This window comes from Colossoma macropomum, unplaced genomic scaffold (genome assembly GCF_904425465.1).
Source record: "Colossoma macropomum unplaced genomic scaffold, Colossoma_macropomum, whole genome shotgun sequence".
Lineage (NCBI taxonomy): Eukaryota > Metazoa > Chordata > Actinopteri > Characiformes > Serrasalmidae > Colossoma > Colossoma macropomum.
The window spans coordinates 339,667-357,169 of record NW_023494792.1 but is presented as its reverse complement, the minus strand read 5'-3'; the positions used below and the strand labels follow the sequence as shown (position 1 = coordinate 357,169).

Below are 17,503 nucleotides of genomic sequence, written 5' to 3'. Positions count from 1 at the left end.
CTGCTCCATGAATGCCCAGCTGAATTTGAACGCGAATTTGAGGATCACGAAAGATAAAAGCACAAATGCTTAAAGTTTACAACAATAATTGCAATATTTGTTATAGTAATAATTTGTTATTAGTTCTTATAAAATACCAAGCAAGATTAACTTTTTATTTTTTATTTGAACTTCGTATTGTACATGATTATCTTACATACATTAAAATTGCAAATGCTATTTAAAAGCATAATAGGATGTGATTTTTAATTGTCTAATAAAGCCTGAACAATAATGAGAATATTTTTGAAAACATAGTTTAAAAAGGTACAATTAAAAGGTACAATAATGATAAAAATACATATACATACATACATCATCTAAACCACTTATCCTACTGGGTCGCAGTGGTGTGCTGGAGCCTATCCAAGCTATCATTGAGCGGAAGGTAGGATACACCCTGGACAGGTCACCAGTCCATCACAGGGCAGATAACAATAATGATCCTAAATTTTGCAACCATGGTGCACAGTAATATTACTATAGCCACCTTTTCTTATGCTTTGCTTAACTGCATAATAGATGATCCTACCACAGAAATAACATTGGGCAGGAGGTGTCAGTTCACTGCCCACTCCATGAATGTTTGAATGCAGTACCTTCAGACACAGCATTAACTTAGAACCACTTTATAATGGCCATGAGGGTCAAGGACATGTTCCTTAGAACTGCTGGTGCCTGCAGACCACTTAGCAAATACACATGTTCTGTGCTCTAGATCAGTCTAAAGAGTAAGTTACACTGAGATGTTTTACTCTTTTGCAAGTAGTGACAAAACAAAACCACAGTGATATAATTTTCAGCATACATTTTATGGTACATTGCAAACTTTGCACGTCTTTCAAGCTTGTCCAGGACCGTATGGCGGAACTGAGACACTGGTAATGCATCGTCTGAGAGAAGTTGTTCAGCTGACACCAGAACACTGCTTCAGATACATTATATTGGTTGTGTCCCAACCTTCTCTCCTTCCAAAATTATGCCATAGCCATGTGGTTACAGTGCAGAAATAGCTGTGTGCTTTTGGAAATGTACTCATAATCTGAACTTCTATTGTCTCCTTGCTGTGATTACACATTCCCAGCACTGAATGAAACTGTTCATTAAAAAAAAATAAAACAGGTCCATGGTTCAAAATGCATCAATATACACTCTTTTAAATGAACATGTAAATGCGGTGTGCGGCATGATAGATCAAAGAGATCGACAGAGTAAAAGAGAAATGTCTGCAAATTCTTATCTGCCATTTCTGATCTACTTAGGCATACTCTCTTGAGTAAAGTTATCTGTTATCTAAATCAGCATGCATAAAGTCTGCATCAAATTACATCACAGGCTGTAGAGCCTATCACTGATAAGCCACTTCACCGAAAACGAGGAAAGATGAAATTATTGCATGGACTGTATGGAAAATATTTATGCATGGTGCGTGGACATGTTGCAGTGGGGATCCTTTACAAATCATGGTATACTGTCCTATACACACACCATTACACCACTGAAATACAACACACTCCTTAGGTAAAGTGAGAGAGAATGTATGTTTGTGTACAAGATATTCAGGATGTGATCTTCTGGTCTACTGTAGAGAGGTTTGTAGCATCCAGTAACTTCTTATTGATATTTCTTCTCTTCTTTCAAAGACCAATGTGGTGGAGTGAAGAGGACAAGGCAGACTGCAGATTCCCACACACCAAACAGCAAACACCTAAAACAGCATAAAAGACAAAACACCATCGATACAGTATCTCAAATCTTTAAAATTAGCAAAAACAATTCATAAGATGGATAAAGAAATATATGTCAACACTGTCTTTTGGACAGGCACTAAATATATCAGCAATAAAACATCATGCATGTACATGAAGTGCCTTCATCATTCAGCTATCTCCAACCTTGTGAGAATTGGTTGCATCTGGAATCTGACTTGTGTCCTGCACATTTCCCAGTAAGCAGGCAGATACAGTTTCTTCCAAACATATTAGGCCAATCCTTTTGTTTTTGCTGTACAATGAATACGTCTAGATGTGTAAAACATCTCAGAACACGGCACCTTTTGATTGAACCCACCTATTTTTCAAGTGAGCAAAAATTTTGAAACATGTAAGTAACAGGGGTTCTAGTTACATTTAAATGTTAGATCAACTGTTTAAAAAGTCAATAGCTCTGAATGTCTACTCCTGGTTTGAGCCCTAGGTTTCAGTTGTGAAGACCGCATTTGTTGTTAAAAAGGATACAGCAGGATGAAGAGCATAAGGCTGTCTATGGGAGAAGAGCAAACCATTTTAAAGCTGGAAAAATAGGGAAATTTGATTGGAGCCAATCCACAAGCACTGGGCATAGCCAATACAACTATTTGGAATGTCCTGAAAAAGAAACCACTGGTGTACGAACAACCAGATCTCGAAATCAGTGGTGTGCCTTGGGCAAAAGCCAAACAGACCGAAGCCAAAAATGCTGTTTACCCCCCAAAAAAGTAAAAGCTGATTAGAAACTGTTTTCTTTAAAACTTCTAAAGTAAGAGGAAGTTTTTAAAAAATGAGATTACAATTATTACAAACTGAAGGGTCAAGGTCAGCTTAATTAAGGTAAAGCTGGAGAATACCTGTCTTATTATAGTCAGGGACACATCCTAAAATGAGGGATTCTTTACAGTAGCCAGCACATAGAGGCAACAGATCCCAAAACCTTTTTAGAGAGTTAGTAGGGAGCACATGTCAAAGAGATTAGAAGATCAACACAAGTGGTACACAATTTTTTTCTACTTCATCCAATGAAATAATGCAAGTTTATTTAGAATCATTGTATTACAAAAGGTTGGCATGCCCACTCCAGGACCTGCCCCAGATGGAGGAGTTTAAGTATCTTGGGGTCTTGTTTACAAGTGATGAGAAGCGGGATGGTGAGATCGGCTGCAGGCTGGGACAGGCGGCAGCAGTAATGCGGGCACTGTACTGGACTGTAGTGGTGAAGAGGGAGCTGAGCCATAAGGCAAAGCTCTCTGTTTACTGATCGGTTTATATCCTGACCCTCACCTGTGGTCATGAGCTTTGGGTAATGACCGAAAGAATGAGATTGCGAATACAAGTGGCAGAAATAAGCTTTCGTAACAGGGTGGCGACCTACACTGACAGGGTGGGGAGCTTGGTCATCCGTAGAGCCGCTACTCTTCCACACTGAGAGGAGCCAGTTGGGGTGGTCTGGGCATCTGATCAGAATTCCCTTGGCCGCCACCCAGTGGTGATTACCCTGCATGGCCTACTGCGATGAGACCCAGAGGTTGTCCTAGGACCCGCTGGAGGGATTATATCTCCAAGTTGGCCTGGGATTCTCTGCTCTCCTAACTGCTACCGCGACCCTAGTCGGATTAAGTGGTTAAGATGACGAATGAATGATGAATGTATTGCAGCTCAAACAGAATATTATCCATGGTACTGTTTTCACATACTAAAAGAAAATGTTCACAATCAATAGTAGTAACAGACACATTCACAAAGGAATCAACAGTAGATAATAAAAAAAACATGGATTATATTTTATTATATTTAACCACAAAAAGATTACTAAAATAAGCAGTCCTTCCCTCTCTAATGCTAGCATTGCAAGAAACCAACAAATCTTTCAGCTGATGATAGTGAACATGCAACTTAGAGAATTTCCACCTATGTTCAGTTTGCTGTGTTTTCACTTAAGGGGCAATATATCACTTTTTAACCAAGAGCGGGAATTTACTAACAACTTGATCCTGGACTTTACAGGCGAAATCTTGTATAACAAAGCTGAGCATCCATTGTTAAAACAATTTACCAAATCGGTTATGTACAACGCATTCGGATATTCTTCAGACCCTTTCATGTTTTTTTCACGTTTTGTTATGTTAAGTTTTTCCCCATCATTCTGCACTCAATACCCCATAATAATAAACAGAATTTTTGAAGTTTTTGCAAATTCATTGAAAACGAAGAACTCAAATATTGCATTGACCTACGTATTCAGACCCTTTACTCAGTACTTAGTTGAAGCAGCTTTGGCAGCGATTACAGCCTCCAGTCTTCTTGGGTTTGATGCCACAAGGTTTGCACACCTGAATTTGGGGATTTTCTGCCATTCTTCTCTGCAGATTCTCTCAAGCTTTGTCAGGTTGGATAGCGACATCGGTGGACAGCCATTTTCAGGTCTCTCCAGAGATGTTTGACTGGGTTCAAGTCAGAGCTCTGACTGGGCCACTCAAGGACATTTACAGAGTTGCCCCTAAGCCACTCCTGTGTTGTCTTGGCTGGGTGCTTAGGGTCATTGTCTTGTTGGAAGGTGAACCTTCAGCCCAATCTGAGGTCCAGAGTGCTCTGCATCACGTTTTCATTAAGAATATCTCTGTACATTGCTGCATTCAGCTTTCCCTCAACCCTGACCAGTCTCCCTCTCTCAGCTGCTGAAAAACAACCCCATAGCATGCTGCTGCCACCACCATGCTTCCCTGTATGAATGGTATTGGGCAGGTGATGAGCAGTGCCTGGTTTCCTCCGGACATGAGGTTTAGAATTGAGGCCAAAAAGTTCAATCTTGGTTTCATCAGACAAGAGAATCTTGTTTCTCACAGTCTGAGAGTCCTCCATGTGGGCATTCATGTGTCTTTTACTGAGGAAAGGCTTCTGTCTGGCCACTCTGCCATAAAGCCCAGATTGGTGGAGTGCTGCAGTGATGGTTCACCTTCTGGATGTTTCTCCCATCTGCACACAAGATCTTTGGAGCTCAACCAGAGTGACCATCGGGTTCTTGGTCACCTCTCTTACCAAGGCCCTTCTCCACCGATTACTTAGTTTGGTGTTGCAGCCAGCTCTAGGAGGACTCCTGGTTGTTCCAAATTCCATTCAGAAAATGATAAATTTCTGAAAAATCCAAACCCTCTTGATTCCAAACCAGGGGACTCGATCTGTTGTCTGGACAAGTGAAGTTTATTCGTTGCGCTCGCAGGTTCCAGACACCCAGCCAGCCCATAAGACAATGGACTGACACAGTTTTATAGCTGGACTGATGCAAAGATTAGACCCAGCTTATACAGGACAAGTAACAGGTGTGACAAACATGACCATATAAGGAGAAACACAAAATAGGCAGCCTAAAATACAACTTCAGCACATTCACACACAACTACAGAACGTATAACACAGCACATTTCACAACAATAAATTCCTTCATTTCGTTCTTTTTCCATTTAAGAGTCTTCCTTATGGCTTGGTTTTTGCTCTGATATGCATTGTCAGCTGTGAGACCTTATATAGACAGGCGTGTGTCTTTCCAAATCATGTCCAATCAACTGAATTTACCACAGATGGACTACAATCAAGGTGTAGAAACATCTCAAAGATGATTATGAGAAATAGGAGGCCCCCAGCGCTAAATTTAAAGTGTCATAGGAAGGGCTCTGAATACTTATGTCCATGCAAAATTTTTGTTTTTCCTTTTTAATAAATTTGCAAAAATTCTGTTTTACTTTGTCATTATGGAGTATTGAGTGCGGAATGATGGGGGCAAACTTGATTTTTTTTTTTATTTTAGCACAAGGCCTCAACATAACAAAATGTTGACTCCCATCAGAAAAAACACCTGAATATTTGGGCAACTGACTCACTGTTACAGACATGAGAGTAAGCAATACCTTTGGGGTGAGCAACACTGGCTTAAAAAAACTGCTTAAAATGTAATACATTTATGATCTTGTACTGCAATGTCTTCCAAACAAAAAGAGAGAGAATCAAAAAAAAAAACAAGCCCAAATGTGCCTGTGGGTAAGATCCTTGATAAAAAAAAGTAAAAGATTAAAATCACCAGCTAACAAAATCTGATAACAATAAATCAAGTATCACTACAATGACCTGATCAAATCAGTTTTATATGTAAATGTATTCTGTTCCAATCTATGCTTCCTTTTCTTAAATGGTATATTAGGCAAATTCGTGTATATCTGTTTTACTCTAACATTTTCCATATCAAACAGCCCTCCCTGCCAAAGTAGGAGGCCATGTTTGATGATGAAATTGCAGAACCTATATTCTCATTGGCCATTACCAGAATGACTGCTGTGCAAGACAACAGACAGTCAATTACCCTGCCTATTCCTAATTTACGACTAATTTGTTGTTTTAAAATTATGATTATTATTATAAAATTCCAAATGCATTTATAAAATATTGCACTCCAATAATAAAGTAGCAAAGAGTTTACCATCTTTTGTGTTTGTACTTGATATGAGTTTCTGTTTCTGAACTAGCTCTGGGATTCAAGCTTTGAATCCCTTGAATCTTCATCAGTACCGTAGCCATGTCAATCAATAGATAAGAATGTTTGGCTTTTATATAATCTTTCAAGCTCTTTGCTTGGAAGGAAGCTTGTGAGGTTTTTCCTTGATTCCTCAGTGCTTGACTCTTTCCCTGAAGCCCATTTTTATGAGGCTCATTTTCAGCTACTCTGACCACAGAGCTCAAGACTAGCTGTGTGAACCCAAAAGTCCCACCTAGGGATTTTTTTTTTTAAAGTATACATGGATCATTTGTAATAAAAAAAATCATAAGCACCTCTGACAAACTCTGATCATTAAAGAGGAGGGAAGAAATGCTCACACTCAACAACAGTTAGAGCCAAGTCCACCAACTCAAATTGATATAGTCTATTTATAAAAGTTGCATAAGTATTATACAGTCTTAGACACAATGTATTACTTGATGGTCCCAGGTCTCCTTTAGCACCACGTGAGGAAGGTTTCCAATAGTTACCGTCTTGTTTAGTGAATCAGCCACCATAAATATATTAAATTCCTTGTATGTGTAATATACTTGGTGAAATAAAGTAATCCTGATTTTTAATTTTGAAGTAATACAGATCTCTAAATGTAAACCAGATCTTGGGATGTCCTGCAAGCATAACCCTTGTCTTTTTTTCCTTATCCCAGAACATTTTGCTTCAAAAGTGAACACTGAACATTGTTAAATATTCTGTGTTGTCTTCTTTTGCCCAAGTAACTCCATTTTGATTTAGTAAAAACTGATTAACTCACCACTGTATAGCTCAGACAGAGCCCTTTTCATCTCAAACAGGACAGCAGAGTGAGTTTTGGTGCTGACTCTCGGCTCATGACTGACTGTGGCTTTGGAGGAGGCTCAGATGTTTATCAAGAATGTATGTCCTTTTTGGCCCCGAACAGGCACTGAGCATTGTTAATTAACATGCATTAGTTCAGCAATACATCGATTTTGAATAGCACATGTAAAAATACCAACAAGGTAAGTAGAGACTGGTGTGCTGTTCATCTCCAAGGTGACTTCATGAATAGCTCTATATCATGCTGCACGTTTTGCATGGTACAGCACTGTTTGTAGGTCTTCAAATTTAAATCTACATTCTGTGATATGGTTTCTCTCCTGTGTGAACATGCTGGTGTTTTCGGAGATTACTCAGTACAGTAAAGCCTTTTCCACACTCTGAACAGTAATACGGTTTCACTCCTGTGTGAGTGCGCTGGTGTTTTTTTAGATTACTCTGTGCAGCAAAACTCTTTCCACAATCTGAGCAGCGATACGGTTTCTCTCCTGAGTGAATGCGATGGTGCCGTTGGAGATCACCCTGTTTATTAAAGCACTTCCCGCACTGTGAGCACTGATACGGTTTCTCTCCTGTGTGAATGCGCTGGTGTGTTTGCAGATTACTCAGTCTAGTAAAATTCTGTCCACACTCTGAGCAGTGAAACGGTTTCTCTCCTGTGTGAATGCGCTGGTGTCTTTGGAGATCACTTTGTCTAATAAAACTCTGTCCACAGTCTGTGCAGTAATACGGTTTCTCTCCTGTATGAATGCGCTGGTGTACGTGGAGGGAACTCTGCTGATTAAACCTCTGTCCACACTCTGAGCACTGATACGGTTTCTCTCCTGTGTGAATACGCTGGTGTACTTGAAGAGAACTCTGTTGATTAAACCGCTGTCCACACTCTGAGCAGCTATACGGTTTCTCTCCTGTGTGAATGCGCTGGTGTATTTGGAAATTACTTTGTTGATTGAAGCTCTTCCCACACTCTGAACAGTGATACGGTTTCTCTCCTGTGTGAATTCGCTGATGTATATGAAGATTAATCTGTTGATTAAACCTCTGTCCACACTCCAAGCAGTGATATGGTTTCTCTCCTGTGTGAATACGTTGGTGTGTTTGGAGATTACCCTGTCTGGTAAAACTCTTTCCACAATCTGAACACCAATATGGCTTTTTTCCTGTATGAATGCGCTGGTGTGTTTGAAGATTACTCTGTCGATTAAAACTCTTCCCACATTCTGAACAGTGATACGGTTTCTCTCCTGTGTGAATGCGCTGGTGTACTTGAAGATTACCCAACCTAGTAAAACTTCTTCCACACTCTGAACAGTGGTACGGCTTCTTTCCTGCATGAATGCACTGGTGTTTTTGGAGATTACCCTGTCTAGTAAAACTTCTTCCACAGTCTGTGCAGTGAAACGGCTTCTCTCCTTTGTGAATGCACTGGTGTTTTTGGAGATTATTTCTCTCGGTAAAACACTTTCCACACTCTAAGCACTGGTGAGTTCTTTCATTGCCTTTGTTTTTTCGAGTGTCTTTGCGAGATGTGTTAGTATGAAGGGTAGTAGAGGATGTACTCTCAGCAATGGAGCTTTTGGACTCCATATCCTCACATTTAATCTCTTGTACTTTCAACATTGTGACGTATTCCTCTTGGTGGCATTCCTTGAATTCTTGTACGTTAGAACCGAGTAGAAAGTGAACACTAGGAGCAAGAGACGACTTGAAACAGGAGGTCATTCCATACTGGAGAAGAAAAAAGAAACAAAAAAATCAAATGCCACAAAATAGTGACAAACAAACTTTGATCAGAGAGTAAAAAGTTGGCTGATCATGAAATTATGATGTCATGATTGCTGAAAGGCCAGCAACATAAAATATTTTTGTTGTATACTACAGAAGAGATAGCAGAAGAATTTTTTATGTCCTGATGAGAAAAGGAGAGGTTCAAACTACAGATGACTGGGGTGTCAAGGAACAAACTGTGTTTCCTGAGTGTTTCTGGGCCAAAGAGTTTGGCTCATGAGACCAAAAACTGATAATGTAGACAGTCATAAAATAATAAACATATTGATTTGAAATTTTTACTGGCCAAGGAACACAAAGATAATGTCACTTGTTGTACAGATGTTAGCACATTTCAGGTGGTAGACGCAAAAATGAAGTAAACCCTGTGGCACGATCTTGTCTTCTGCCTGATGCTGCTTAACTTTTTCCTTGTGAAATGACAACAACAATTACAGCCTTTACGACTGTTTAAGCTCCCTTTTAAGCTAACTGGATAGGTATTTTTCACCATGACTCTGTTTAGGAGTTAAATGTTTATTAGAATCTACAGTCAAGTTCTGATTAAATCAATGATAATGATTAACAAGACACCTCACCACAGGAAATTTTTAAACTACAAGATCTAGGTGAAGTGATTCGTGTGTAGGGCAAAAATAGAGGGGAAGAAAGAATTATTAATTGATAGTTATTTCTTTTTCCATGTTTTTTCACATTTTGAAAACGGTACGTAAAATATTATCATCTTAATACCTGATCTGAGCCCGCTATACTGCATTTTAACAGATCTAGTTCTCATTTGTTACTCTGATAGGTCTCTAACAGTAGTCATTGGTTATCATTGGTTTAGCTAAATATTTCTGTCCAATCACAGGCTCACTTCTACATTCTAATTTTAACAATCCTTTCAAGAACTTTCATAATCAGTTCATACATCAGACTCCTGAACAGCTCTGTACTCACTCTCAAGAAAGCCCTCAACCACCAACCAAAGATTAAGATTGGATTACTGGATAAACTACATAAAGGGCTTGAAAAAATTGCTGGATATCACTTCTTAATCTACCAGCTGTTCACCGGCCCACCCCCAACCAAAAACTTAACCAGTAACTCCCACCCAAAGTTGTGCCGTAATCTCCACCCAAACATGGTCAGCAATCCCTCACCCAATCATAACCAGAGATATCCACACAAACTTAACCAGAACCCCACCCCCTGCCACCTAAACTTAATCAGTACACCCCACCCACAATGAAACATATAAATAAAGAAAATAAGCAAAGGAAATAATGGCTCAAGAACTGAAAGTGAACTAGCAAAAAAGGAGTAGCAGCAATAAAATCAAGTAATTTAGTAACTTCTAAAACTGTAGAGGAACATCATGGTACATCCAGCCACACAGTCCATCAACATAAGAACTGACATTTGATAGGCTCATTTGATTTGATATATTCTTCTCCTTTTGGATCCTAATGGTCTAAAACAAGGGGTGTGAGTAACCAACACAACAATGAAATTAAGTTCCTCCACAAAAAAGCAATTAAATGTTATTGACTAAAATGGAACTGCCAAAAAATAGATTACTCACTGACACAATAGAGAAAAGGAGTAAAATAAAAGGTACTATCATCTGAAAACACTCAGTAAAGTGCAAATCCATCAAAGTCTGTCTTATATGTAACTGAATAAATAGGACTAGTTACTACACATCTCTGACATTGTCCAACCCAACCAGAGCAACATCCCAAAATCACAAAGCTAAGAGCTAACATTAGCCTTCTTAGCTCAGTCTGGACTGCTTCTGCACATATGTTACATCTTACTTTTCAAGAGAACATTTCTCCACCTATTTCTGTTAAAGTCTGTTAAAACAGAATGTAAAGAGCTCTTTACCTTCAACAAAACAGTTCCTCATTTTCTCTCTCTAATAGAACTGTAAACTGTGCTCTTCTTCTCCACTTTACTGATTTTGTAGAACCACAGTTATAGAAGTAGTGCCCCCACCTGGACGGCAAGGGACTCACACTAGAACCACATGATTACTTTGGCCCTGAGGGTGTTTAAATAATAAAATAATAATAATAATAATAATAATAATATAACCTTGTTTCCAAAAACCTTGGGACGCTGTGCAAATTGTAAATAAAAACAGAATACAATGATGTGAAAATCATTTAAACCCCATATTCAATTAAAAATAGTATAACGACAACATATCAAAAGGTCTAGGGATCTTCAGAGCAAAGTCATCTGGAGCAGTATGCTCCTGTTAGAGCCTCCTAAGGCAAACAGGACTGGAGTGAAGACTAACTCCAAAATCCTCCATGACTGAGGTACACAAGAGACCATGTACCCTGCCCAGGAGAGGGTTACCGGGACCTACCGCCTGGTGGCCAGGCAGCCCATGTAACCTGGATGCAAATTAAAATTGCAGTGAGGAGAGCTCTGACTGTTGTGTGTGCTTATGCACCAAACAGCAGTTCGGAGTATTTGGCCTTCTTGGAGCAAGTGGGCAGGGTTCTGGAAAGGGCTTTGCCTACAGACTGCATAGCCTTGCTGGGAGACTTAAATGCTCATGTTGGCACAGACTGGGAGATCTGGACGGGAGTGACTGAGAAGAACAGAGGTAGGGAACATGGAGTCTGAATGGACCCTGTTCAAAACCTCCATTGTGGAAGCCATCTGGTGTAGCTGTGGCCAAAAGCTTGTTGGTGCCTGTCAGGGCAGCAACCCAAGAACCCCCTGGTGAAAACTAGTGGTGAGTGAGGCCGTCAAGCTGAAAAAGGAGGCCTTGAGGGACTGGCTCCCTTTCCCTGGTGGAGGTCACTGAGGTAGCTGGCAAGGTCCTCAGTAGCAAAGCACTGGGGGTGGATGAGATTTTCCTGGAAATGCTTAAGGCTCTGGATGTTGTGGGGCTGTGCAGAGGCATGTCAGCCACGAATGTCACATGGACCTCAGGAACAGTACCCTTGGACTGGCAGACTGGGGTAGTGGTCCCTATTTTTAAGAAAGGTCGTCCTAGGACACGCTAGAGGGATTATTTCTCCAAGTTGCCCCGGGAGCGGTTCGGGGTTGAATGAGCTGGAGGAAGTTGCGGGGGACAGGGTCATCTGGGATTCTCTGCTTTCCCAAGTGCTACCACAACCCTAGGTGGATTAAGCGGTTAAAGATGAATGAATGAATGAACACGATTCAAAAAAGTTAGGACAGGGGCAACAAAAAACTTGTAAAGTTGTGTAATGCTACAAAACACCTGGTGAGGTTAATTGGCAACAGGTCAGTAACATTGGGTATAAAAAGAACATCCAAGAGAGGCTGAGGTTTGAGAAGTAAAGATGGGGAGGGGTTTACCACTCTGTGAAAGACTGCACAGGCAAATAGTGCAACAATTCAAGAATAATGGTTCTCAATGTAAAATAGCAAAGAACTTGGTGATCTACGGTACATAATATCATTGAAAGATTTAGAGAATGCAGAGAAATCTCTGTGTGCAATGAACAATATACCAAAAAATGGTATTGGATGGCCATGAACTTTAGGCTCTCAGGTGGCACTGCATTAAGAACAGACATGATTTTGTTGTGAACATCACTGCATACACTCAGGATCACTTCCAAAAACCATTATCTGTGAACACAGTTGCCTTCCGTGCTCCCATGCCAGCACAAGGCAGTAGCAGGACATAACGATATAAATAAATAACTACATTTCATCCATTATGAGTGGTATTACTACAGCACAGTAGATGAGCTCACCAATCATCTGCCAGCGATGTCAGTTCCCAGCCAGCTCCAAACTTCTACAGCAGGGGTGCCCAATCCTATTCCTGGAGACCTACCACTCTGCAGAGATTATAGATTACCAGACCTTAATGTAATGAAGGCCTTCAAGGATTATCTGACTATTGGAGCCAGGTGTGCTGGATCTGGACTCTTCAGGGTGGTAGATCTCCAGGACCAAGGTTTTTCTACAGCCTTTGCATAAACAGCAGTCCTAGTGATCTACCTCCTTGCAAATTTCACCTCCAACCCAACTGTAACACACCTCATAAAGCCAACTCAGGACTCCTGAAAGAACTAATTAGATGGATCAGGTGGGGTCGATGAGGGTGGGAGCTAAAGCATGCAGAAAGGTAGATCTTCTGTAACAGGGTTGGTGACCACTGCCATAAAAAGCAAGACACAATTGCAATAACATACTTGAAAGCAGTACCTTTTGACAACTTAGCAGTTATTAACTGCTTTATAGTGGCTGGCTATGGTTCTGTATAAGGGTCAAGGACAGGTTCCTCAAAAACATTGAAACACTACTTAGCATTTTGTTGCTGTCAGAACAAAATCTTATTTCTCCAATTTTTATTTTTTTCCACACATTTAAAAATGCCAGCTACCATTTACAGTGTGCTGGAATCACATGCTGAACGGATGAATATAAGTGCTCCACAAGAAAAAAATATTATTACATTATTACTTTTCCTGTAAAGATCTTTTATTTAGAGATAAATGGTTTTGTTCGACAATATATACATGCTTACTTAGAGAAAGTTACACCAAGATATTGTACCTTTTTGCAAGTAGTAGGTAAACAGTTTACATCAGTAATAAAATTTTCAGGGTATGTTTTATTTTACATCTACATTTTATGGCATTTGGCAGATCCTCTTGTCCAGAGTGACTTACAGTTTAATTATGTTACAGAGGTAGGAAAATGTAGCTTTAGAAGTCTTGCCCAGAGATTCTTATTGCTATGGTTCCTTACCTGGAATGGAGACATTAGCAATGCAGTACATTTAGGACAAGCAGCTTAGATAATGTTTTTCATGTTTTATTTTTGAACTGAAATTGTGTCATTAACAAAACATGCACATACAATCATTCAGTTAATTAACAGACACATTTAAAAAGCATTTTTTTAAAATCGGTCTGGACTGGGCATGACAAATTGCAGTTGTAAGAGTCGAAGAAGTGTAAGGTCATTTCAAAACAGCCAATCACACAAAAAGAACAAACATAGATTAGGGAAAGATACAATTTTGCTGCTCTGCCCTGATTTAAAAAAAAGAACTGAGATCATGAACAGAACCAGATGGTTTCACTGGGGCACTGCGTATCTGAATGCATTTTTATCTCGCTTTCTTGTTTCACCACTGCTTGTGACATTGACAGAAGTTGTGACATTTTGTACTGCATTGATATGGTTTACAATTGTTTAATACTTTTTCCACCTTGGTAAGTGTTGCTGCATTTCTAAACAAACAGTATTTAGAGCCCATAGCACTGATTCTGAGATTCTGGCACTGGGCATTGTTCATTAATTTGCCTTAGTTCAGCAACATGTCAGTTTGGATTAGCAAATGTAAAGATATCAACAAGGTAAAGAGAGTCTGCTGTGCTGATCACCACATTGGTGATTTCATGAATAAGACTTAACCACAATGCACATTTTGCATAGCGCAGTTATCGCTGACTTTTATGAACATCTCTTTTGTGTGCTATGCACTGCAGTAAATTTTATTACACTGTTACACTCTCTTTGAGAAAGAGCCTACTTATTTTCTTTACATGTTGAAAAACTATGCATTTAAAAATTATATATTGCTCCTTTTATGAAATAAATAAAATAAAGGAAAATTTCCGATTTATTTCTGGGCCTAGCTAGCAGCAAAAAATCATCAAAAACCTCTTTCCAACACATTTGCACTTGAAATTTGATTGCTTAAAGCCTCTCATACTCAGTGATACGGTTTCATTCCTGTGTGAATGTGCTGGTGTATTTTGAAATTATACTGTGCAGCAAAACTCTTTCCACACTCTGAACACTGATACGGTTTCTCTCCTGTGTGAATACGCTGGTGTCTTTGGAAATTACTCTGTACAGCAAAACACTTTCCACACTCTGAACAGTAATACGGTTTCTCTCCTGTGTGAATGCGCTGGTGTCTCTGAAAATCACTTTGTTTAGTAAAACTCTTCCCACACTCTGAGCACTTATACGGTTTCTCTCCTGTGTGAATGCGCTGGTGTCTTTGGAGATCGTTCTGTTTAGTAAAACTCTTCCCACACTGTGAGCAGTGAAAAGGTTTCTCTCCTGTGTGAATGCGCTTATGCGTTAAGAGATGATTCTGTCTAGTAAAGCTGTTCCCACACTCTGAGCAGCGATATGGTTTCTCTCCCGTGTGAATGCGCTGGTGTCTTTGGAGATCACAGTGTCGAATAAAACTGTGGCCACATTCTGAGCAGTAGTACGGCCTCTCTCCTGTGTGAATGCGCTGGTGTACTTGGAAAGAACTCTGTTGATTAAAACTCTTTCCACATACCAAGCAGTGATATGGTCTCTCTCCTGTATGAATGCGTTGGTGTGTTTGAAGATTACCTTGTCGATTAAAACTCTTCCCACAGTCTGAACAGTGATACGGTCTCTCTTTTGTGTGAATGCGCTGGTGTGTTTGAAGATTACCCAGTCTAGTAAAACTCTTTCCACACTCTGAGCACTGAAACGGCTTTCCTCCTGTGTGAATTCGCTGGTGTTTTCTGAGATTATGTCTCTCCATAAAACGTTTTCCACAATCTGAGCACTCATGTGTTCCTAAATTTTCTGTATTTTTTTGTATTTGTCTGCCAGATGTGTTAGTGCGGAGAGTAGCAGAAGGTGATTTCTCAGTAATGGAGATTTTGGACACCATATTCTCACATTTAATCTCTTGTAGGTCTGACATTGTGATGTATTCCACTTGGTGGCAGTGCTTGATGTGTTCATTGAAGCAAATCAGAACTGTGAAGGAGAGTGGACACTAGGAGCAGTAGAGGACTTGAAGCAGGAGGTTATTCCATACTGGGGAAGAAAAAGGAAAAAAAAAAAGTGTTTATGCAACAAAGTAGTGACAAAGTTTGGTCAGGGATTAAAATAAAAGTAAAAATAATAGTCAAATAAAGATGAAGTCTAATTATAATACAATTTTATCCAATTCTCTCTTCATTATCAGTACAGGATCCCTTGAAGCAAGCAAGCAACCAGAAGATCATGGGTTCAGATCCCTTAACATAATGGCCATGACAAGTTGTGCGAGTGTGCAGGCTGCTTTCTGTTGCAGCTCACGCTGCAATCTTTACAGCACATATACAAACTACATAAAACCTATAACTTCTCAATGCACTTAAGTTAAATACTCAATTCAAGAGATTTTTCTGTTGTATCAGAAAATATGATACGATTGTTATTTTGTTCAGCATCCATTTTGATGGCCTGTTATGCCAGCACGCAAAAATCGACACTTTAATTTAATAGTGCCCTATTAGCTAATAATGCTATGCAGTGCATGGCAAACACTTGGCTGAACCTTACTTTATAACCCACACGATGCACATTCACTGCTGCAACACCACAGCAAAGGTAAATGACTTATGGAAAACTGGCGATTTTTAATTAAACTTTAAAACTGGATAGCTGTGCAAGTAACTTAAGCTTCTTATGACATGTGCAATGGTTAATTTTGCCCTGTTAATATAGTAGCCATTGGACAGTGGTACACATTGTTGGGGAAAAAAACAAAATGGTTTGTATTCGTGCATAATTAATAATGCACAATGAAGTGGTAGTCCATTTGGGCCAAAATCTGTTCTCAGATCGGTGCTCATAATCTAAAACTTTTGTCATTTTTTTTTTTATATACAAAGAAGCAAATACCAGCATTTTTTGAAGCCACAGGCAAAAAAGCCAGTAACAAATACTTATACAAATGATTCTCTCCAAAGACTAAATAAACTAAGAAAAAAAGTACCCACTTTCCTAAAAAGGTAATAAAAATATCTCAAGCAAATGTCTATGTATACGGATTTTCCAGTGAGGCAAGATTCTGAGGAGCCTCTCTTTCGGAATAAGTAATGCAGTAATGCCACAGTAATGTTGACAGTCTCCAACCCAGCTAGCTAGAAAAACTTTATCAACCAAAATCACAGTGCTAAGAGCTAACATTAGCCTCCTCAGCTCAACACAGCTAGCACAGAAGCAGCCTAATTTCTGTAAGAGTGAGTTAAAACACAGAGAAAATAGTGTGAAAAAGTGTTAATCAGCTCTTTACCTTCACCAGAGCAGCTCCTGTTTCTCTCTATAATAACAATGTGGAGCTAATCAAAGCCATTCTTCTTCTCCACTTTTTTTCTTTAGAGAGCTACAGTTGTAGAACTAGCGCCCCCACCTGGAATGCAGGGAGAAGGGGGAACCACGTGATCACGGTTAACATGGGTGGTGTTTGTTTTTTTGGGGTTGTTGTTTTTATCTGAGCCATATTCTTATAAACCCCACCTCCTGCACTCTGATTGGCTAGATGTTCATAAGAGCAGTCTGCTGACTGTCCAGTGTAATCATTCATGTTACTGTAGTAACCAGCACCAGAGGACTTAAAATGGTTATAAAAATTAGATCTAATTGATGATCAGGTTCAGATTTAACAGAATTTCAGCACAGCGGGACACTAACATTCCAATTTTTTTCTGAAATATGTCTTCTTCGGTTTTAATTTGTCAGTTACACCTAAAAGTAGGCAAAATGTATGTTTATCTTCATGCTCTCCTTCAGCTCAGTGTTTTTAGCAGATTCACTGACT

At 39.5% G+C, this 17,503-nt stretch overlaps 1 protein-coding gene across 1 annotated transcript; it reads right to left on the bottom strand.

The window, feature by feature from the left end:
• Positions 1-471: 471 nt before the first annotated feature.
• LOC118812819 (zinc finger protein 850-like) lies at positions 472-17,066 on the bottom strand. The gene is given in 4 exon segments (XM_036577953.1): positions 472-1,747; positions 7,091-8,613; positions 14,633-15,732; positions 16,979-17,066. Coding segments are annotated over 2 exon segments (2,169 nt in total). The 5' UTR covers positions 15,617-15,732; positions 16,979-17,066; the 3' UTR covers positions 472-1,747; positions 7,091-7,428.
• Positions 17,067-17,503: the final 437 nt, after the last annotated feature.